The sequence below is a fragment of the Channa argus genome, chromosome 19 (genome assembly GCF_033026475.1).
Source record: "Channa argus isolate prfri chromosome 19, Channa argus male v1.0, whole genome shotgun sequence".
Classification (NCBI taxonomy): domain Eukaryota; kingdom Metazoa; phylum Chordata; class Actinopteri; order Anabantiformes; family Channidae; genus Channa; species Channa argus.
The window spans coordinates 21,816,093-21,839,901 of record NC_090215.1 but is presented as its reverse complement, the minus strand read 5'-3'; the positions used below and the strand labels follow the sequence as shown (position 1 = coordinate 21,839,901).

At 38.9% G+C, this 23,809-nt stretch overlaps 1 protein-coding gene across 8 annotated transcripts in view; it reads right to left on the bottom strand.

Annotated features, from left to right (window-relative positions):
* The window catches only part of LOC137104394 (receptor-type tyrosine-protein phosphatase mu-like), a 121,531-nt gene that overhangs the window by 8,191 nt on the left and 89,531 nt on the right, over window positions 1-23,809 (bottom strand). For 5 of the 8 annotated variants that reach the window (XM_067485477.1, XM_067485482.1, XM_067485480.1 and 2 more), the window contains 8 exons: window positions 20,855-20,973; window positions 19,477-19,551; window positions 18,840-18,866; window positions 14,837-15,027; window positions 7,310-7,397; window positions 4,150-4,226; window positions 2,171-2,207; window positions 1,303-1,400 (listed from right to left, as the gene is read on the bottom strand). In XM_067485477.1, the coding sequence (XP_067341578.1) occupies window positions 1,303-1,400; window positions 2,171-2,207; window positions 4,150-4,226; window positions 7,310-7,397; window positions 14,837-15,027; window positions 18,840-18,866; window positions 19,477-19,551; window positions 20,855-20,973 (712 nt within the window). The remainder of the gene's footprint in view (window positions 1-1,302; window positions 1,401-2,170; window positions 2,208-4,149; window positions 4,227-7,309; window positions 7,398-14,836; window positions 15,028-18,839; window positions 18,867-19,476; window positions 19,552-20,854; window positions 20,974-23,809) is intronic. The other 3 variants (XM_067485478.1, XM_067485481.1, XM_067485484.1) reach the window with 1 other exon arrangement.

Genomic DNA, 23,809 nt, shown 5'->3' with positions numbered 1-23,809 from the left:
AAGCGGGTGGGGGGTGTTGAGAGAACAAATCAGGCTATAGTCTGTATGTGACAGAGAAACACAGAGGGAGATAATCTGCAAAATCCATCCCAATATCACCCTTCTGCGGTGCTCCTGGAGAGGGGGGACAGATCCCTGGTGCTTTGTGGTAATGAGAGCTGGGACAGGGAGCATGCCAGCAGGTGAGTGTGTGTGTGATCTCACATTAAATCCTTCCAAATCAGGAGGAATAAGAATCGTTTTATCTGACACGTGAAAGTTTCACATTAGCAACGTTCAGCTCGGCTGTGTAGAGCTGTCTGAGCTCATGAACTCACATCTCACAGCGACTTTTTATCACTTTACCATTTTCCACAAATCACTGTGGCTTTAGTTCAATAACCATTTCCAGGCTGCAATGCTCACATGAGGAAAGTATAAAAGCAACTTGCAGCGATGTTTTATCAACACCCTGACCATTAATCTGTTATTAGTAAAGAGCCAAACCTGAAGGTGGCACTAGAGGGATGATCACAGAGTCAATAAAACCTACAGCCGGTTATTAAAGATTTCCTGTGTGCGATGAGATCTTAAATGTTAAACTCTCAGAGCTGACAGGAGTTAATGCGTTAGTCAAGAAAATATCATTTTTGACTATAAAAAAGAAAAAGTTTAAATTACTTTTCCAACAAGAGCAATATATTATATATAATATTCACAGATTTCCGCTTCTGACAACATAGGATTTTGGCTGTGTTGTTATTGTAAATGTAACATTCAGAGGTTTTAGATGAACTCAATAGCTCATCTAAAAAATTATCAGATTAACTGATAATGAAAAGAAACACTAGCTGAAACCTGTTAGATAGTGCATGTCTGAATTATGGTTGATATGTATATATTTATTCATAAATATTTAGCTCCTGTATAATCCATGTGTATATTTCGTTATAGGCTCTGTGCATATGTGCGTGTACACTTACAACATATATACAACTACATCTTTGAAAAGTACATAAAATTGTGCAGGACATATGTATTTTTTTCAGCCTGCTTGAGCCAGAATATTATTCAAATTCGACATCGAGTCACAGTTAAATTGTGTAAAATGTGAAATACGCATTTTATGTGTAATTTGCGTTCTCCCTAAATTGTTGTTACATATATGTGTGAACTTGTACCATTACACCATATAAATAAAACTTTTTGACAATAGGGGAGCATAAACAAAGCACTCTGGGAAATGGAGTCCCGGACTTCATCAGTGAGGAAAAATCAAGCAGATGGCCACAACAATCAGGGTGTGTGCGTGTGTGGACTCACCCGCCCCACCTCCACCAGGTTGGTTACCATGACGATGGCGGCAGTGTTCTCCTGCCAAACCATTCGCCAGAAGTCATACACCGTCTCCTGCATGGGACCTGAAACATGCAGGCAGAGTAAACTGCACATTAGACAGTAGAGCTGTACATGAATTATAATGAATCTTTTAATTAATTCAAATTAGACGCGAACACACACACAGACACACAGAGAAAAAATGTTTTTAATCACTGTTGACAGTCTGTGTTTTGATGAGCTAATTAGTTCATGCTAATCCATTCCTGTCCTCAAGTGTTTTACAGCCACACTCACATTAAAACAAACGCACACATAAATACACACACTTTATATTCATGCTCACAGACTGAAACATTTGCACAAACACTCAGGTGTGTTCAGGGAGGATGGATTTCTACCTGGAGAGCTGAGTGTGTGTAGTTTATCACTAATACTTCTGAGAGTTACACTTCAAACTTAACTATTGGATAAAAAGTACAAACTTTGTGATCATCCAGTTCTCAGAACTGGGAGTTAGAGCAACATCTGGGATCAGGGGTGGAAAGTGCAGGTGAGTTTTATTTCTTTGGCTATTATTATATTACTATTAAGTATTTACAGCAGAGTCAGTCAACTACTGAGAAATGTTTACAACACACAATAAATAGCTAAATATAAATTATAATGTACACAAACAAATATAGTAAAGTGTGTGAAATGTCTGTGACCAGGTCCCATCTTCACTGTATCATGTACAAACAGAACTATCACTGTTACTGTCAGTCAGCACAGAAGAAGCTTGGCTAGGATGTATATACACAAAGCATTACTGAAACTATCAGTGTTTAAATGTGTGGGTTTCAGTTCTGACCTTGAGTAGCGATGTAGTGGTTGGGTCTGTGGTAGCCCTGAGAGGAAAGAAGAGTGAACACAATTAAGATACTCTGAGTAACAACACAGCATGCATCTGTTCCTGTCCCCAGTCCTCAGGTCTTATTCTGTATTTTTCATCATCAGCCACACACACGTTTGTCTTCCAGGATACGTCACAGGGTCTGAGATTAAATATGTAATGTAATGAAACCTTTATTTATATAGCACTTGACCATGATCAAGGATTGACTTAAGCACTTTACAAAAACATAAAACATTAATATTTCAAAAATAGAATAATATTTTTAAAAGTGTGAGATAACTTATTAAGTATCAAATGCCTGAAATAACAAGTGAGTCTTAAGTTTTTCTTAAGTATAGAAAAAGTGTAGAGCTCAGATGTAATGCAAATATCAGGAGGCAAAGAGCTCCACAGCTTAGGGGCAATAATAGCAAAGGCCCTGTCACCCCAACACTTTGACCTAGATCTAGGCACAGCTAGACAGTACTGTTGAGTGGATCTGAGATTGCAATTTGCCACATGAATAGTAACCAGATCAGCCAAATAATAAGACCATTAAGGACTTTAAAAGTGAGTAATTATATCTTAAATTGGATCCTGAAATGAACAGGAACCCAAAGAAGAGAACGAAACTCGGGGGTTATGTGGTCACACTTAAACGTATTAGTAAGTGTGCCCCTGCATTCTGCACATACTGTAGCCACTGAAGAATTGACTAGTTAACACCAAAATACAGTGCATTACAGTATTCAAGCCTCTAGGAAATAAAAGCATGATTAGCAATTTCAGCTCACTGTCAAAAAGAACACCTAGGTTTCTGACCATAGTGTTAACATTGGAAGATAGACTTTCAAAATTAATATTACACGGTTTCCCTTTGTCACTAGAGTCAAACAAACTGACTTCAGATTTGCCCTCATTCAAAAACAAACATTTGCTGCCCAGACAATCAAGAACCACCTGGCCAGAGTTTTGTGATGAGCCACTCAGTGGTAGATATAATATCATCTGCATAGAAATGAAAAGGCAAATTGTGTTTGCTAATGATAGACCCCAAATGATACAATTTAGAAAGAAAACAGGATGGGACCTAAAATGGAAACAAACTAGCAGTAGCAGATGACTCCTCACCCCATTTTATTGAAAAGGTTTGACCTGAAGATTTGAATCATTAAGTGCTGTGCCACAGATACCCACTAGCATATCGAGACGAGCGATAAGGATGTAATGGTCCACAGTGTCAAATGCAGGTGTAAGATATAGCAGAACGAGTGCAACAGAACTTTGGCATCCAATTTCAGCTAAATGTCATTGTGAACCCTCACCAAGGCAGTTGCAGTGCTTGCACAAGCTCTAAAACCTTCTTCTTGTTAAACTCAGAGTTGTGAATGAGGACTTTACATCAAGTTGTGTTCCAGCTGTTGTTTCACTGACAACAATCAATATCAACCAATGATCGATATTTCAGATTTTAAGCTGCTTCATTAGCTTTTTCTAACCCAGGGTTGGGAGTTGTTTAAATTTTATTAATTCAAATTCGATTCTGCCAAAAAAGCATGAAACCCAAATAATTTTTTTGTTATGGGTACCCAGTTCTTTTTATTTTATTTATTTTTCTTTAATTCCTAACCCTACTGAGGAGACCACAAAGAGACAAACGTGTTGTGTCTCTTTGAGTCTGGGGTCCTTTATAGGCAGGATGGGGCCTTTCAGGTCCGTCCTTGTGTTCTGTCTGAGGACCAGACCAAACTGTCCTCACTACGACAGGTTCAAACTGAGCACTGCAGCCCCACGCTGGCTCTCAACAGAGACATTTCCTTTGTGTGAGTTTGTTTACATCACCAACACTGGCTGAAGACGACTGTCACCATGGAAACAGAGTCATCTGGGACGTTTCATCGACCTTTAGAGGAAAGGAAAGAAAAAAGTAAAAAAAGTGTGTGTGTGTTACTCACATCGACATAGTTGGCGTTGATGTAGTCCGAGCCACTCTCTCCATCCTGAGGCTTCAGCCGCACACGAGAGTGGTCGTCTGCGCTCACATACACACAGACACACACACACACCCACACACACACACACACACTCTGTGTTAATTGGTCTGCTCGTTGTCGTGGTGATGCTGAACATAATCACCTCTAATTAACTTCTGCTGAACAAATGATCTAATAATAAATGAACAACCACTTAATTACATTCATTGGGCTAAATTAGATAAACACTGCATCTGTTAAACTACAGGGAGTGTGTGGGTGTTAGAACAGTTATACATTATTAATCTTTACATTATGTGTTTGATTGGATTTCACCTCTTGCACAAGTCTAAATCTGCCCCATTAAAATACATTTCATGTATAAAAAACACAGAAATGACTCATTAATTAGAAAAGCCTAATAAACCAACACAGATCAAAAATGAAAACAACAAACTGTTAAACTATACTGAATAACAAAATAGTGAAAAGGTTTTTATTTGATGGTTCACAGCACAGAGCAGACAGAGAATCAGGTCCGAATGAACTGATTACGTGTTGATTTAACATATTATTTAAATGAATCAAGCATTGGGCTTAAAAAAGAAAGTGGCAACACAAAGCCTTTAGTAAAAGCTATAGTTAGTAATTTATTTTTGTGAATAGTTTATTTTTAATACAGAGATGTTCTATAATATATTGTGAAGAGGTGGTTTCTAGTCTTATTTCACAGCTTTCTTGACAAGGGCGCTTTGGATTAAAACATCCGCTAAATGACTAATTTAAATTGATTCCAAAATGTTGCAGACTGTAGCTTTAGGATTGGAAGAAGAAGAAATGTGTTTATTAAAAGTAAATAAACACATTCTATTTGAATAAATGGGTTTCTTTATGAATCTAGACAACCATAATTTTCTAACTTTAACCAAGTGAGAATCTAAATCTAAATTTAAACACGGACATAAAAAGGGGGTAAATGAAACACTGTACTGCAATCCCTTTACTGATATGTTAAATATTATTTATTTAGTATTTACATAATATATAATAAGAAAACAGGGTGACATTGTAGGTGCCTAACATAAAAAAAGAAATCACCATCACATATGATTTATTTGCTCCTCTTGGCCCTACATGTACGTTCTAGGAGGAACCAGTTAGTGATTTCTTTAAGCGTGTCCCCGCGAGCCACCGTAGCCTCTATCACGCCTCATTAGCATAATTCCACCACCACAGGATGCAATATGTGACTGTGTGTTGATATTAGCCAGCAGCTGAAAACGAGCAGCTGTCAACGGCAAGTTTCTGGGACGTTAGCACATTAGCTTGAGCAGTAACGTGATGTGTTCGTGAGACCAGGAGCTGCGTGTGATCATAAAAACTGACACCAGATCTTCCTGATGGTTCGAAACAACAGACCCCCATTAGCTGACATATTTAGCTTCTTTAAACAAAGCAGAAATTTGAGGAGAGGCAGCTTTAGTCCTGGTATCTGCTCTTCGTATGTGAATAATGCCTTTATAAGGTTGATCTGATTCCTGATCATTTCACAAAATCTGAATATTGTACGTCTTCAAATCCAGATTTATGTGTCTGCAGTTGTTGTCATAGCAACACAAAGTAGCGCCTTGTGTCCCAATAGTTAGGAGTGTTTCCACCAATACTCCTTCTCAAACAGTTTAAACACCAACAAAAAACTATTTTGACAACTAAAAATATTGGTCACTTTGAAGAATAATGTAAAAGAGGGTGAAATGGACACATTGTATTATTGCTAATAGATTCTATTGATCAAAAGCTAATGTGTTTTGATATGCCAAGACCAAGATGAGAAAAACAAGTTCCAAGAAAGCCTCCATAACAGGACAAACATGTCCCAGGTCAAGACTCGAGACGGATAAACTGCTCACAACCAACCAGGGCCACACAGCAGTGGGTTATTCAGTTCTTCAGCTCTTCTTAGCACTCAGCGTTTCAAAAAAAAAAAAAGTATTCCCAAAAACATATGCTTGAAAATGTCCATCATGTTACTGTGTGTGCAGATATTTTCCGTTACATAACTACAGACACGAGATGGTACATGCAGCACTAAGGCTGTGACTGCCATTTTGTTGTCACATTACCAAATTTTTAACGTCAGTGAGATAGCTGAGCTTGTTTCACTGTTTATAGACAGAAATATGTTAAGCCAGATGAGTTAAAGCCTTAAATTTAAACACATCCCCTAGTCATCAGTGAAATCCTGTCAAATCATCAACCATGACTTGTGATATAACTGAAGTTAAGAGCTCAGCAATCCCAGAAAAACTCTACCCCAAGTCCATTGTCAGGACCAACAAGTGCCATGTCTGACAAACAAATCCAGAAATAAGATTCTCTTGACAACTAGAATGTAACAACTCACTGCCAACACGAGGCAAGGCTATTCCAACAAGTCCTGAAACAAGTTCTGAATCGACAAATCAGAAATCAACATGACATGAAAGTCCCAGATCAACTTTCACGCATTTGTCAGAAGGTAACACGTTCCAAGTCATGGCCTAAAAAGCCACCAGTCAGGTCCAGCAAGTCCAGAATCCTACAACATTCACGTTCTGAACCGAAAGTGTTTTTCTTCTGCAAGGATATAAATGGTAAATGCTCTGTACTTATATAGCACTTCTCTTCCTATTGGCACTCAAAGCGTTTTACACTGCTTCTTATTCACCCATTCACACTCACAATCACACACACACTCACACTGATGGGGCAGTTGCTATGCAGATAAGTCCTGAGTCGTGACCAGCAAGTCACAAGTTAGGTGCATGTTGCCTCTGACAAACATCTGAAGAGATCTGCATACCTGTGACGACCATCAGAATATTACCATCAGAGGATTTGACCTGCAGGTTCACTAAACTGTCCTGGAGGATGTTAACACCTCAGGATGATGATGTAGGTTCCATATATCTATTGTCCAACCTCTTTTGGGGACACAACTGCTGTCTAGCGCTCATAAATTTTACTTTTCCTTCTACTCTATTTCTTATGTTAGTTTTCTACCAGAGACATGCTTCCACAGTTCCGTTGAGCCTGGCATTCGTCCACTGAACTGACACTAAAGTACTTCCCATTCAGATAATGAGAATGTATGCATACATACAGGCAATGATGTTGCCGTAGCGATTTTTCATGCGGTTCTCGTCCTTTTTGGCTGAATCCCATGGAGCCGACTGTCCCTCGAAAAAACTCTGAAAAACAAAAGACAGTTTATGTAAAAGAAAAACACATCCAGACTGATGAAATTCAGTGAATGACTGCATGAATAATGCGGAGGAAGTGTTTGATTTCCTGTTCTCTCCCTGAACACACACAGGCAGAAGATTTATGGACAGAGCAGATGATTAAGTCCAATTATGAGCTTAGAGAGAAGCTGGAGTCATCTAAACACACTGAAAGTTGTTTTTTTGTTTGTTTTTTACTGCATTCAAACACAGTAAAACTACTTTGACTGCTCAGTGCCGAGAGAAGACTGTATACTGTTTTTATCTTTCTGTGGAAATAGGAGCCAGAATCACAGCATCACACAATAAACTAAAAATGAGACATGACATGAACATGTTTCAATGAATCCCTCATCATCCCTGAAGCTTTTAAGCTTATGTGACAAAATCTCACTTAATAACGGAACAAAGTTTTTAGTTTTACAAGCAAATTAAGTGTGAGCTTCAAGTTAAAGTCACTTTCAGTTAAATTCTGTGGCAGTAAAAATCAAGACTCCTCAAGTCTTTTGTGTGTCTTTGTCTGCATGTGATTTTAACACATTAGCATCTGTGTCACACTTTTGTTTTTCTCTGGATGTTTTTAATTCATTTGCAACTGTTTGTGTATCTTTGTTTATATCTTTTTGTATTTATTTGTGGACATTTTGTTTCCTATGTGGTTGTTTAGACTCACTACTGTCAGGTTCCAGTGTGGCATCTTTGTAGTTCATTTGTGCAGTTTTTGTAGTTTCTTACTGTCTCTGAGGTAGTTTGGTTTTGTATTTCTTTGTATTTAAAGTTGTTTTTGTGATACAGTCTTATTGTATCTTGTTCCATCTCTTTGTAGTTTTTTGTCTCTCTTTGAGTTCGTATGCGGTTGTCTTGTCTGTCATACTTTTGTCTTGCCGTAATTTTGAGTTTTGTCTATCTTTCCATCTATCCATCTATCTATCCCTACCAAGTGCAGGCACACACAAGCGCACACATACACACAAACTTTGATCAGCAGCAGGTTTCCTGGGTGGCTCATTAAAATGCCTGCAGACAGATGTGTGTGACAGCAGTCTAACAGTTCTAGACATCCATCAAACTGAGGTGAACGATGTCTCTCTCTCACATACACACACACACTCATACAGAGCTCTATATGACTGACAGCACGGAATAAAGGGAGGACAAAATAAAAGAATCGAAGGAACGAATGAACTAATGACTGCTGGCAGCAACTCCTCTCTCACTGTGCGTTTGAAACAGGGCTTTTCACTTCAGCTTGTTTCTGACACTGATGCTAATGCTACCTGTCCCCTCAAAACACCAACAACTGTCTCCCGTCATTACAAAGGTCAAAGGCCATATGTTGTATATTCTTTTACCCCCAGTTTGAAATCAAACATTTGTTTCATTTGCTTTATTATGAAACAACTGTACACTACTACAGCTGCGTAATAAAGGTTTGGGAGGCCCACAACAAGGCCTGAAATCCAGCTTCCAACCTGCACCTTTATGTAAACATTGCCATCCAGATGAATCAGATTTTTAAAAAAGCCATAAAGGCAATCAGAAAAAAGTTAAATTTTATGCCAACAGATTAACATGTAAAAGACATAAAACCTCTAACCTGAAAAGGAACTGATGTCACTTGAGCAGTGTTTGGGTTCATAAAGGTAGCAGAGTTTCATCACAATAACTGGCAAAATAAATAAGAAAAAAACAGCCTCTTAAATACACCACTGCCTGCAAGCACTGATACATCTCTATTTGACACTTTTTGGTTGTTTTGCAGCTCTGTTGTGATCATTAAATAGTTTTGTTGTTTTGTGTATCTTTGTTGGTCGGTCCAGGTATGTGCATGTGCTTTAAGTCCTTGGATCCAAGATCTTTTCACCTCTCATCACTTCACCAGAAAAGTGAAACTCAAATCATGTCCAGTTGCCACAAGCAACATCTCTGGGATAAGTAAGAGCTGGATGAATCTCGACACACAAATTTGTGCTTGTATTTTTGCGATTAATTTTTAGTTTGTTGTAATTTTGTGTCTCTTGTGGTGCACTTCCTCTCTCAGGATCTCCCAAACATCAATAAGTTTCCTGTCACTTTCCTGTCATATCTGCAGGAAGTGGTAAGGAGCATCAATGTAACAATGTTATCTGAAAAGGGTTCCGAGTAACCAGTGCCCTTTGAACTAAATGCTAAAGGCTACTGTCACAATGCTAACATGCTAATCATGCTAATGAGATTAGGTTGGCAAGTATTAGACAAATGATAAGGCTGCCACTAAATAAAAAGGATCTTGTGTCAGATTAAAACCAATGTCTCTGAAGACTTTTATTGCCCATTCGATTAATTTAAGTTCGATTTTTACAACAAAGTAAAAGTTACCTTAAATTACCTTAAAAAAGAAGTTGTATTTGTTCTTTTTTTTCAGTGGGCTGAATCGATACCTGAATATGTAATAGTTTGATGTTAAAAGATAGCAAAAGTTTCAGGAAAATATTTTATTTTACATTGGAAGTAGAGTTTGTTACCAGACCCTTGGACTGTTCCCCATGTTCACAGATTTAGTACAATAAATTAAAGAAGAATGTTGATTTTAGAGATAGTTTGATTACAATGATTATCAGTTAAAGCTGTAAATGTGGGTAATTTGCTGTGATTGCATAATTTATTGTAAACCAATGTGACTGACTCTGTTGTCCCTTAAATAGGCTCATTTGCATTAGTTTATTTCCACCCAGTCTCTTTTTTAGAGATTTTAAAGATGCTGCCTTCCTCACACAATTACTGCAGGGCATAAACATCTCTGCTGATGAACTGTGAAGATGGAAAACTAGCTGCTGTGGTAAGATCTGGTTTCTGTCTAACCGTCTTCCTGTTGTCCACAACATCACATTTATAAGAAGACCCAGATCTACAGAGACAGCCTGGAAAAAGCTACTGATGATGCTGTCATTAGCAGCAGCTGACATACTGACTAGCTACGGTTTATTCCTAATGCAGAACACAAAGACAGCATGAAAGCATGGCTTCAGTTTCCAAAAATGACCTTTAATTTCTTTTGCCTGACAGTGACTCAGGCAGCAGGTCACAGGTTTACTAAACAATCCTCATTAGATTAGTGAAAGCAAAGAGGGCCATGTAAGTAAAGGTTTTAACTGTCAAATGGGTCCATACAGAACATTAGGTTTAACTCATACAGATGAAGGCAGTCTTCCCTGCTTTTCTTCAACACCATTGGTCCAAAAACACATTATTCAAAAAGCAACTTGTGAAATGTTTAAGGTCTAACAAACATGCTTGATTGATTGCTATCTAGGGAGGGTTGAAGGTGTAATGGTGAATCTTAGCCCCAGCCTGTGCCTCTTAAACTGATTAAAAATGACCTTACAGGTATCACAAACACTGCTGGATATTCTGGGTCTATATCACAGAATGGTTTCCACGATGACAGAAATGTAATTCTAAAACAGGTGAGCCATAAACTGGGGCTAGGCAAATCTGAGCTACAGACATCAGTTAGACATTCAGCTACAGTGCTAATGTGTGTGGAGGGCATTAACTAGTCTCTGACCTGGTTGACAACAACATGGCAACAACAATCTGAAAACCAAGAAGGAGTCTTACCTCGTTAAGCTGTCCAATCAGATTAATTAGTAAACGAGAAGCATGGAGGGGATCAGGGAGATAACAATCATCAGTGGGGCACTCAGCTGGATGTCTGTTCGTTATTCATTACCTCAACTAAACCTGCCACTGCAGCAATGACTTTAAACATCACTGATCAAAGTAGTTAAAAGTGTTTTACTATGAATTATCACCCATCACAAAAAAAGTGTGAAAACACACACACACACAAAATTGTCTTTACATTACACCTGTTACACCAAAGAGCTGGAATAGATTTTTAATCCACATTGTCTTTCTTCGTGGCAACAACAAACATTTCAGGTGTTCCATCAACACCAGTGTCACCAAGTGGTTGTTGGTATTATCAGATTTTTATTTAATGTACAGTATTGTTCCAAAGAATGGCAGTACAATGTGACTAACCAGAATAATCCAGGTTTTTAGTATATTTTTTATTGCTACGTGGCAAACAAGTTACCAGTAGGTGCAGTAGATTCTCAGAAAACAAACAAGACCCAGCATTCATGATATGCACGCTTGTAAGGCTGTGCAATTGGGCAACTGTTATTCCACTCCATGATTCTTTAACAACATTCCACAATTCATTTACATTTCTTGGTTTTGCTTCAGAAACAGCATTTTTGATATCAGCCCACAAGTTCTCGATTGGATTAAGGTCCGGGGATTGGGCTGGCCACTCCATAACATTCATTTTGTTGGTTTGGAACCAAGACTTTGCTCGTTTACTAGTGTGTTTGGGGTCATTGTCTTGTAAAAAAAACATTTCAAGGGCATGTCCTCTTCAGCATAAGGCAACATAACCTTTTCAAGTGTTTTGACATATGCAAACTGATCCATGATCCCTGGTATGCGATAAATAGGCCCAACACCATAGTAGGAGAAACATGCCCATATCATGATGCTTGCACCACCAAGCTTCACTGTCTTCACTGTGTACTGTGGCTTGAATTCAGAGTTTGGGGGTCGTCTCACAAACTGTCTGTGGCCCTTGGACCCAAAAAGAACTATTTTACTCTCATAAGTCCACAAAATGTTTCTCCATTTCTCTTTAGGCCAGTTGATGTGTTCTTTGGCAAATTGTAACCTCTTCTGCACATGCCTTTTTTTTAACAGAGGGACTTTGTGGGGGATTCATGAAAATAGATTAGCTTCACACAGACGTCTTCTAACGGTCACAGTACTTATATGTAACTCCAGACTGTCTTTAATCATACTGGAGCTGATCATTGGCTGAGCCTTTGCCATTCTGGTTATTCTTCTATCCATTTTGAAGGTTGTCTTCCATTTTCTTCCATGTCTTTCTGGTTGTGCTCTCCACTTTAAGGCCTTGGAGATCATTTTAACTGAACAGCCTATATTTTTTTGCACCTCTTTATAGGTTTTCCCCTCTCCAATAGACTTTTTATTCAAAGTACACTGTTCTTCTGAACAATGTCTTGAACGGCCCATTTTCCTCAGGCTTTCAAATGCATGTTCAACAAGTGCTAGCTTCATCCTTAAATAGGGGCTACCTGATTCACACCTGTTTCTTCACAAAATTGATGACCTCAGTGTTTTAACACACCCTTTCAACTAATTGCCCAATTGCACAGCCTTGAGAGCGTGCATATCATGAATGCTGGGTCTTCTTTGTTTTCTGAGAATCTACTGCACCTACTGGTAACTTGTTTGCAATATAGCAATAAAAAATATACTAAAAACCATGATTATTCTGGTTAGTCACATTGTACTGCTATTATTTTGAACAATAGTGTATGTTTACATGTACCAAATGCTAACGGTTAGCTTTGTGCCTTATTATGATGCTTAAGTATTTTTTTACATTTATTGTAACTCAGTAACAAAATAAGTTACAAAAGTAACTATTTCTTTCACTTTCTTTTGATCAAATTTCAGGTTTTCTGTTCTTATGCTGATTTTTATTGTTCTTCTAGATTGAGAACAAACCAACTTACTTTCCTTCTACTACTTTACTACTTTGTTTGCAATTAGTGCTGAGATTATCATTTGGCAACTCAGCTGTTATATTATCTACTACTCATATATACATTTATTGTAAAATGTTCTGCTTTAGTTAACAAATTTGTAGTTTCATTCATTAATGTTTCAGTATTTATTCATATGATTTTTGGGCTCATAATACTTTATTTGTTTAAATAGTAATGACAACTCTGAGCTTCTATACCCAAAGGGATAAAATGTGTGAGTGTGTATAGGGGAGGTTGGTAACACTATGCTAAAATGACGCTGTTTTCAGATGAATCCAATTTTCTCTCTAATTGTATCAAATTATTCAGTTTTTTCTGAAAATCTTCTAGAAAATCATTGGCTCGTTATTCTGAAATGATGCAGCAGCAACCAAAACCTGCAGTGATCACGTGGCTCCTTTTTTGACTGCACACCAGATCAGAAACCTACAGCAGGTATTTAATTGCTATCAGAGCAACATATGGGCACAAAATGGTGCTGAATGACATATACTGGTGCACATGGAAACTGAGTGGGATTGATTCTTGTTTCTGTCTGTGACCAGTCTGGAAACAGACAGACGGGCATAGAGTGAGATAGAAACACTGGAAGAACTCCACACCACTAACTTTCTGCAAATGGAGGGTGAAAATACTGTGTGTGTGTGTGTGTGTGTGTGTGTGTGTATACTCGGTATGTATAATGGATTAGCCCTGAGGGCAGCCCGCTAGCAGGCAACCAGACCTAAACACACACATACAAACACACACACACATATACACAAGCCATCCCCTATTTTGGCCCATTAGCTCGGGGGAAGATCTATAATGTATGTCCGTGTATGTGTGACTGTGTGTGTGTGTGTGTTCAGGTAGGTAACATCCATTGGCAAGTTTCTGGTGATGAAAATGGGTAAATATGTGGAGTGTACAGACACTCTCTTCACAACAGCTGCACAGAAACTCCCAGAACTGCTGCTGCTAGTGAATATTATCTGTCTCTTTACAGACTTTTCTTATTTTCCTAATTTCACACTAATCACTGCTGCTGCTGAAACATCAAATCCAAATCTTCACAGATTAATAAGTAACATTTTGAATGAACAGACTGTTTAAATCATTTTTCAATTGACATTTCTAAGAGACAGGAAGACGGACGCTAAAAGAGACAAATCTATGATTTCTCTTCAGCGGTGGTGTAAGAAAATACAGATAAAACCACAGAACTTACAGTGTCTTTGGTTTGATTAAGCAGTTGGTAATGCAAGTCAGTGCTGGCTTTCTTTCATCTTACAGTACTGCCTCTGTGATACATGGATGGCCTATACCTGTGCAACCAGACCTGGACCCTACCAACAACCATCTATCCAACCACCAGTATCACCCTGATGGGCATCAGTGCTCATCTTCAGATTCACTCTTTGTCTGACCACATTGACTGAGATAATGTTCAATAATAATATAAATTCCATTCACAGGGATCCATAGAGAAATATTAGCTTTATTTGTTTCAATAAGACCAAAGTCTTCCATTGTAAATCCTAACAGCACTTAAGTTTCATCAACACAATGTATTGAACATCTCATTAGTAAAAGTACTGATTGTGAAGAAAAATGTCCCGTTACTGGCGTTACATTAAAATACCAGCTCAGAGTTGTATCTGATGGAGTTGCTTTTATCTACTTTACATTTCCTTTCACTTACATGATCTTTGAGACCATTTGCTGAGTTCAAGGTGCTACATTAAATGTAAGGTGTGCCTTTTTACAGTGAAACCGAAGAACTTTGACGTGAAAGATGTCTGAGCTTCTCACCTCGTACTCCTCCTTGAAGCCATAACCCTCAGCACATTTCATCTGGGTGATGTGCTGCAGCAGGTCAGCCACTCGGATAGCCGGGTGTAGCTGGCCCGTCTGATAGGGCAAAGCCTCTCGCTCGGACTCCCTCTGCTTGTAGTGGGACTGGACCAGGCTACTGGTTTCACTGGTCATAGTGTGATTGTCATCTGGAAGGAAGAGGAGTAGCAGACAGATCAGGCTATAGCTGTAGCCAGTACACAGCTGGACAGACAGACAGCAACACAAAGTTATGTGATGAAGAAAGGATGGGCTGGACATCTCAACATGGTATGAACTGGACCAAACTGACCTGGGTCACAATCCAGGATCACTCTGTCTGCTAACAATACATCGAATAGTAATTTAAAAATAGTCACATGAATTATGACTTGGCTTGTCACAGCATCAGTGTGGTTAAACTTTATTTTAGTTTTGTTTCAGTTATGCTAATGTTAAACATTTTCAGTACATCCTTGATGCTTAAGAGTCTGGGCAAAGAATACACACAATAAACCCAATTTTGTAGCCAAATTTGTCATTGCTGCATTTTGCTCCTCATTTCAACTAAAAGGATTCAGGGAAGCATCAATATGTTTTGAGCCGTGTAGTGTTCTGATCGCCCAACATGACAACTAGTAATATCAGAAAATATCAACTGAGATCTGTCATCACATGTTGTTTGCTGTGAAAACTAATTATGCCTGCTTTTATTGTCTAATTGATGTTGCTAAGGGTCCATCCAACCTGAAAATACAAGATATGAAGTGTTGATTAAATGTGTAACCCAACAGAATAACAGCTTGACAGGCTTTTACATGCAGCTTGTTAGAATCAGTAGCAGCGGATTTTAAAATACAGATGTGATCTTGATTAAGCTGTCAGTAACCTAACTGCTGGTAATGCAATGTGTGTGAACAAAGTTTGGGTTTCTGCGTGATACTGGGTTATCTAATTAATTTGATACTGAGTTACTGGTCATAACATTTGACAAGATGTAGGTGATCCCATCAGCAGATTCAATATGTTCCCATGTTCCTCTTTTGGTAAAAAGTGAAGTTAGAAGATAAATACTGATACGCTGAAACATAAGATCAATAGTACGTGTAGAAAAGCTTGTTAACATGTGAAGTATGCTTCATACAAAATAACAATCATCGACTGCCCAGTTTTACAACTGATTTCATCACTAATCTGTTCAGTGATCTGAGAGTAACAAGGTCTGGTCCACATCCACTGCTGCCATGGGGATAACAGAAAAACAATCATGAAAGGCGGATGTCAGATCACATGACAAGAGAGAGGATGGTGATTGGCTGCTTTCTTTTCACACTGTTGCCACAGCTGTTGGTCACAATTCAGTAATACGACAGGATAAGGGTTTCAGCCCTAATATTGTTAAGAGGAACTAGGTGTTGGTGCGGTACAGCATGGCATAACACTGGACCAGATGCAGTGCCCCATGGTGAGGGTACTGGCAAAGTCAGTAAAACATGGTAACAGAACTGGTCCAAATGTGGTCCAGGATATTTGAGCTGCAGTGTGAAAAGATCAGAATTCAGAGTCCTAGAACCAACAAACCTCTTCTTTAAGCTGGTTGTTATAAACTTTTAATCCTTGAAAATGGTCCAGGACTCTGATGTGAACATTTCAACAAAAGTTCAGCAGACATATCTTCCACTCAACTCTCTATCTCTGTTCTTATTGGCTAACCTGGAGGCTGACTGACCAACCAGAGTCTCTCTTTATCAAACAGCCCAACTAATGGTGAGGAGACAGGTGAGGTGATAGTGGTTTGTGATTGGATGGATGAGATGATCACATTGTCCAGACATGAAATGGCGGGACGGGTCGGGGCAGTTGTGATGTCAAAATTTCACAGAGGGCTAAAAAATGAGGCATTGCCATGCTAAGTGTTGACATCACAGCAGGTGATTGGTGTGGCTACACGTGCAGTGGTGACCCCAAAGCCTCCCACCATGAGCCCCTCCATTAGCCCAAAATTTAACCACTTACCATTAATGGGCACTTTACAAAGAGAAAGATAGAAGAGAAGAAGAAGAGGAGACAGGGTATAAGCAACAATTTTAGCTTTGGCCTGGACCTAAGCTATTCTAATGCTAAGACAGCTAGCATGAATCAAACAGAAAACTAGCTTTTAGCATAGTAGTAGCACTATTTGAACTTGCGGTCCAGCTAGCAGCAAGCACCTGAACTAACTCCGCTAACCTGCTTGACCCAACTAATTGTACCCTGATTGTAGGTCTTGTGGCCTCGGCTAACGTCAAAACCTGAAATCTGCGGAGAGTTTAGCTAACCTGAAGAGAGGAGAGAGGAGAAACAGGAATTTTTGTGATCGTTTTTTGCTATTTCCCTTTCCAGCACATTTAGCATCCGATTTCAGATTAAACAGGTACCATTTCTTTAGCCCAGCTCAATGTGGTAGAACGTGATTGTTAAGCTACAGCTACAAAATGAGGCTCAAACAAGACTTCATGCTTGATTCATTTTAGATTTATAGTGTTTTTCACAATAAAACTAAGAACTATTACCTAAGAGTTATTAATTATTGATCTGAAAAAATTCACGACAGGCTACACCAATGACACTGTGAAGTTAGCTGGCACCTGAACTGCTGACGAGCTGATCTGAGCCACACCTGTCTTAGTGAGAAGGTCCCATACTGCTGAGCTAAACCTCAGGGTGTAACGCTACATTTAGCAATCTGATTAATTTAATTTTTGTTCAGATTGACTTAAGAAAACACTGTATTATAGATGTATTAAAAAATATTCATAAAATCCCGTTGAGTCATGACTCCTGTTTCAAATATCACTTTTTAAACCAAGAGCCGTGCTGCTTTAAGACAACCACACGTTATTTTATTTAATAGAACCATTAGCTACAAAACAGGTCTACAAATCTACTGTTGGTCAACAATGTTGCTGCAGATGTGTTAAACATTATTTGGATTTAAAATAATAAAATACTAATATTAAAATTAAAACCACAAACTTTAACATCTGTTTAACCAGAATAACCAGTTTGTAGTAGTATAACCAGAATATAATTTATTAAATGTTCATACTGACTTGTTCTGTCTGCGCTCTAGAATAAAAATGCTGGTTAAATTAAAGTGTTTTCAGACACAAGGTTAAAATTGTTGTACAGACTTAAGATATGTGAAGCAAATTTCCTGATCATTTTGCTTGTGCAAATAAGTTACTAACTCAATTTTTTGGAATGGATCATTTTTATGTTGCATTCATGTCACTTTCTATTTTCATTTGAATTGATAAAATTACTTTTAGAGACTAAATTTAAAATATTCACTCAACTAGAGACATCCAAGAATCACATTCCAAGACATCCAGGACCCCAGACTCGCTCCTGTTGTGTTTTTATTGACTTTCAGTTTTAGTTAGTTGTTTTGTTCCCCCCAGTCCACGTGGCCGTGTTGTGTCCATGCAGAGGTTGTAGGTCACAGACAGACGTGACGTCAACACGACACCGAAAAATGTTGTGGATGCGGGGATGGAGTGAAGCCCACCGTTGTTTCAAGAAAAACAAGTAATAACCAAAACTGAGTAATAAAAAATAAAACAAAATAGTAAAATGAGGAAAAAAGTAACAAAATATTGAAAAATATTTAGGAAATTTGTTCAATAAAAATAAATAAGGAAAATAAATGTAAAAATCAGTTCATACACTGATTTCATATATTGTTAAAGAATTAAAACAAATCAAAACTAATTATGAAGGACTTTAATGAAAGAAACAAAAGCAGCCGAACGAGAAGCAAGCAGGGATGGATGGAAGCCAAAATATCACTCTCTCTTTTTTCTCATTCTCTCCATCCTCATCTCTGTGCTACCACCTGTCTCTCCATCCTCTGTCTCACCTGTCTGTCTACATCCTGTCTATCTACCTGTGCAGGTTGGCTTTTCTGTCCTATAGTAGAAAAGAAGAAAGACTGTCTCACCCAAAATTGCCGTCGGTACGAAGGGATCTGCCATCAGGACACATCAGCAGCAGACAGACAGAAAACCGGACAGAGAGAGAGGAGGAGAAAGGAGCAGAAGAAGGAGAAGTCAGCTCCCTACATAACAAAGATCAGGCATCCAGCCGAGTTGGGCTGAACTGAGGCTGAACGTTGCCACACTAACCTGGACCACATACTCTGGCCTGCAGCGTGCAACTTTGGCTCAGTATTGGCACCAGAATCAGGCCAGTGCACCTGGACTGACCATCAGTCCACCAATGATGAGCCAGACTTAAGTAGTCTCATCTGATCTGAATGACATTTTCTACCCAAACATCCAGCTAGTGGAGAATCTACAAACTCTGAACTCAATAAGAAAATGTGTACTGGGATTTCACTGTTCACAGTTCAGATCTGTATTGTTCACAGAAACGGAAGAATTTCAAATATCTGATTAACATTCAAGTGTAGCATGACACTGGTCGGGATCACTGATAAATCAGATAACTGCTTATTTTTCTGACTCATTTTGCTACATTTGTGTGACCTGTAGCTGTATCTGGGCCCAACATTTTAAACCACAAGTAGAGCAAAAATCCCCAACAGATGTGCTGTCGGCTGTTAAGTAACCAGTTACCTGGGTAGTAGGAGTTGGGGACGGTGGTGCTGATGGTGTTTGTCTTCAGTGTGAAGGAGGATGGAGATGATACAGCTGGACAGAAACAAAAGCACAGTGTTAATGTCTCCAAAAGACTCCAGTCAGAGCTGCAGTGTGATGCTGCAGGTTATTGAATGAGACTTTACATTAAAGCGGTCAATCCCTCCATCTTTTACATTGTCCTTTATTTCTTTTTTCACATAAAACTTCAGATTTAATTTAGTCTGGTTTGCAACAAGAGAAAATCAGCCGACTGCTTTTTGTCCTTGGCAAAAATGCTGGAAGCTTTAGGTTTTGTAAGTCAGATTTCTGAAAAGAGCTACAACAGCTGTAGAATAAAGAGACAAAAGTCGCAGAAGCGCAGAAGCCCCTTAATCATACACAGTATTAAATAGATTTGTTTGGGTTTCAGACTGTTGGAAACAGAACATCTGAAAACAGGCTTTTTATTTTTACCGTTTTCCGCACAAGATGAAAAGCTTTGTTAGTTGTAGTCCTGATTTTATTATTACAGGAGTAAACTATGAATGTTAAACAAGAGCGGCATCAGAAAAACAGGAGTTTGGGAAAAAGAAGTAGAACAAAGAAAGAGAAGCATAAAAGGAGTGAGTCTGCTGGAGGAGCTCAGAGGAGGTGAAAGCCTGAAGGAAGGTCGACTCCTCCGTCCTCTACACCTCCATCATCCCTCCGTCAGTTGGCTCTCCCCCCTCTGGCTGACTCTCTGACAGTCCGTCACCTCATGATAAAACACTGGGTCACATCACCTGCAGCCACTCCTCCGTCTCTCACTTCGTCTCTTTCTTTTCTGAATATTCGACTGAACAGAACAAAGCTGCTGCGTTGGAGAGAAGTGGAGGAAGTGAAGCCTGATTATTAATTTTTCAGTGTTGTGTTTACAGCAGACAGACCTGTCGCTGTCTGTCGTACATTAAAAGATTAAAGACAGACAACCAATCACTGCAGGAGTTTGTCTATGATCAGAAAAGGAAAGTCGACTCGTTTCATCTCGGAGTTCATTCCTTGTCTGATCATCATTTAGTGGCTTTTGTCTCTTTTGTTTAATGTCAGTATATTTTCCTCATTCTTTCTTCCTCTGTTATATTAATTTGAGTTGATATTGTCACCTTATCTTTTCCGATCATCAATTTCTGCTCGTCTCATCTTGGTTTAATTTTTTTCTGATCCCTTTTCTTTGACTCGTTTTAGGCTTAAATCAATTATTTAAATTATATTTAGGGAACAGGAGTCCATGGAGAGACTAGAACATTTCACATTGGTTGGACAATAATGGAGAAGCTTCCGTTCGAGGTGTTTGCAAATTAAACAACATGGGGTGTGTGTGGTTTTGTGTACTCACTGCGTCCATTCAGTGTGTGAGTGTGTGTGTCCACCATGGTTGTGTGTTGGGAGCTGTTGACCATCAAAGTCATTTCCTGTCTGGAGCTCAGAGTTTCCTTCCTCTTCTTTGCCAACTTCCTGTAGTGACAAAAAAACTCATGTTAATGTCCACCTCCAAGCCCTTACAGTTTGTCTTACAGATGACATTAAAAGCAACAGATTCTGTGAAAATGCGATCATGAGATCCGTTAAATGAACTGGCATCTAAACTCAAGGATGAAACATAATGAAAGATCTTTAAGATGACAGCATGCTGTCTGCTCATTTTTCTTTCCTGTTTCAGTTTGTTTTTTAGTGTTTTTAGTGATCATGACCTTCACTGACCTGTAAAGGCTTCACAAAAACTATTTGGACACATTCACTCAAAATTTATTCTGAGGTTTATATGAACAAACATTTCATTTTTTTTGCATTATTGTGATGAACTTTATTGATCCTATGGGGAAACTATTGTTGAACAGCTGTACAAAGATGATGGCAACACTACGTACAGTGTTCACTAACAGTGAATGTAAAGTATGTCAGAATGATCTGAATGACAGTGCTTTGTTCTTCATCTAAGGCCAAGACTTTAAAAAGCAGGTGCATTCTCACTTTGGTTCAGTTTGTTTTCACAGAGGGAGAAACCAAAGTGAACCACAAAAGAACGTTGTTGTCTACTTGTTGGTGTGTTTGAAGATTGATTAATTTTTCTGCTATGCTACTGGTATATGCTCATAACCTTGGGGAATATCTGGATGAAACGAACGAAACTTTTACCCACATGAACAAAACTGTGATATGCATCAAGACTGTCAATTAACAGCAGGTGAGACAACAGCAGAGATTAAATCGGAATTTAAACATCCTACTAATGGTTTGTCCACGCCAGACATCATTAACAGACTCAACACATCTAAACGAGTAGCAGCTGTTCAGGAATTTCACTGGGAACCAAACTTTATTCTATTAGTATGTATAAACACGATTTGTCTAAACAGGAACATAACGAGAACACAAACCGACAGACGTCACAAAACAGCAGCAGGACTTTACGTTACTCTGCAGTGTGCTTGGTGTATGGTACTGGTGGGGAAAATAAGCTCTCTCGCTTTCCCTCTGTCCCCTGCCGGTGTCTCTCACCCTGAGGCACTGAGTGAGTAATGTGTTCTGCTGTTTATTTAGAAGCGACTCTGTGGACGTGGCCTCTAAAGGCAGTATGAGTGGGATTTTAAAGTGTTACATCTGCTCTGAGATGGTAGTTTTTACACAACTGTGTCTGTTAAAGAAGTACAGGTTTACGGTTTATTTGAAGGTAGTACGAGCAGACCATCACATGCTTCCACTTAGTTAAGTTTTCTGAGTAGACTTTGGGAGTGAAGGTTTTATAGGCTGGGTTTTAAATGTTTTGTAGTTTTATCAGGATATATGGGCAGAGTATATGCAGTTAGGTGGTATAAGTTTAATTTATAAAGTAGTATTTTTTATTTAAGGTGATATAGGGGAAGTTTTGTATTTGAAAACAATCCCTCCCACCCACTCCACTGTGTGCTGGCTGCACAGAGGAGCACTTTCAGCCAGAGACTGATGACAGTCAAGTTCTTCACAGAACAACACAGGAGATCCTTTCTCCCTGTGGCCATTAAACTGTTCAACTCATCCCCCTTCTGTAAAAAAGAGGGGGATTAAATGGACTCCAAATGGACAAATAGTATTGTTTTTATTTCATTTATTATTCTCATTTCATTTATGTTTACTCCTCTAGCTTATTGATCCATAGTTTGTACTTTTTTAGTGTCTTGGAAGTTTTTTCTTTTCTTTTCTACTTTTCACGTGGTGAGCAGTTGTAACAAGGCAACGCAATTTCCCTATAGGATCATTAAAGTTGTTAAAATCTTGAATCTTATATAATGTGCTTTCTTAATTAAGGTGGTATAAAGCTAACTGTTAAGGCTGTGTTACGTCTTAAGATGGTATGGGAGAGTCTGTTTTATCAGTTAACTCCCTAAAGAGCCTGCAATTAATCCAAAATGCTGCAGCAAGAGTTCTTACTGGAACTAGCAAGAGAAATAATATTTCACCTTCACTAGCTTCTCTCCACTGGCTTCCCATTAAATCTAGAATAGAATTTATAACCCTGCTTCTTACATATAAAGCTCTGAATGGTCAGGCTCCCTAATATATAGAAGACCACATAGTTCCACATCATCCCAGTAGACCACTTCGATCTCAGAATACAGGCCTACTTGTGGTTCCCAGAATTTCCAAAGGTAGAATGGGAGGTAGAGCCTTTAGCTATCAAGCTCCTCTCCTTGGAACCAGCTCCCAGTTCAGATTCTACTTATAAGTGAGGGCTTAAAACCTTCCTCTTTGATAAAGTTTATACTTAGTTAGGTCTGAATGGTCAGGCTCCATCATACATAGAAGACCTCATAGCATCACATCACCCCAGTAGACTACTTCCATCTCAGGATGCAGGCCTACTTGTGGTTCCCAGATTTTCCAAAGGTAGAATGGGAGGTAGAGCCTTTAGCTATCAAGTTCCTCTCCTGTGGAACCAGCTCCCAGTTCAGATTCGGGAAGCAGACACCCTCTCAATTTTTAAGTCTAGGCTCAAAACCTTCCTTATTAATAAAGCATATAGTTAGTTATAGTTATGCTGCTATAGGCTTAGAATGCTCGGGGACCCAGCCCCCGATGCGCTGAGCTCCTTTCCTCCTCTTGACCCTCACTCCTCTCCTCTCACTCCACAATTGTCACCACTGTAGGATATTAACTCTGTGTGTTTTCTCCCGTTTCCCATGTCTTTCTCCTTGTCTGTCGCCCTCTCTCTGTCCCTTTCTGCAGGTGTCCCCGGCTTTGAAGTTGTGTGTCTTCCAGCATGCAGCTACTGGTCCTACCAACCTGCCTAATGTTTTGTTGTTGCTTTTGTTGC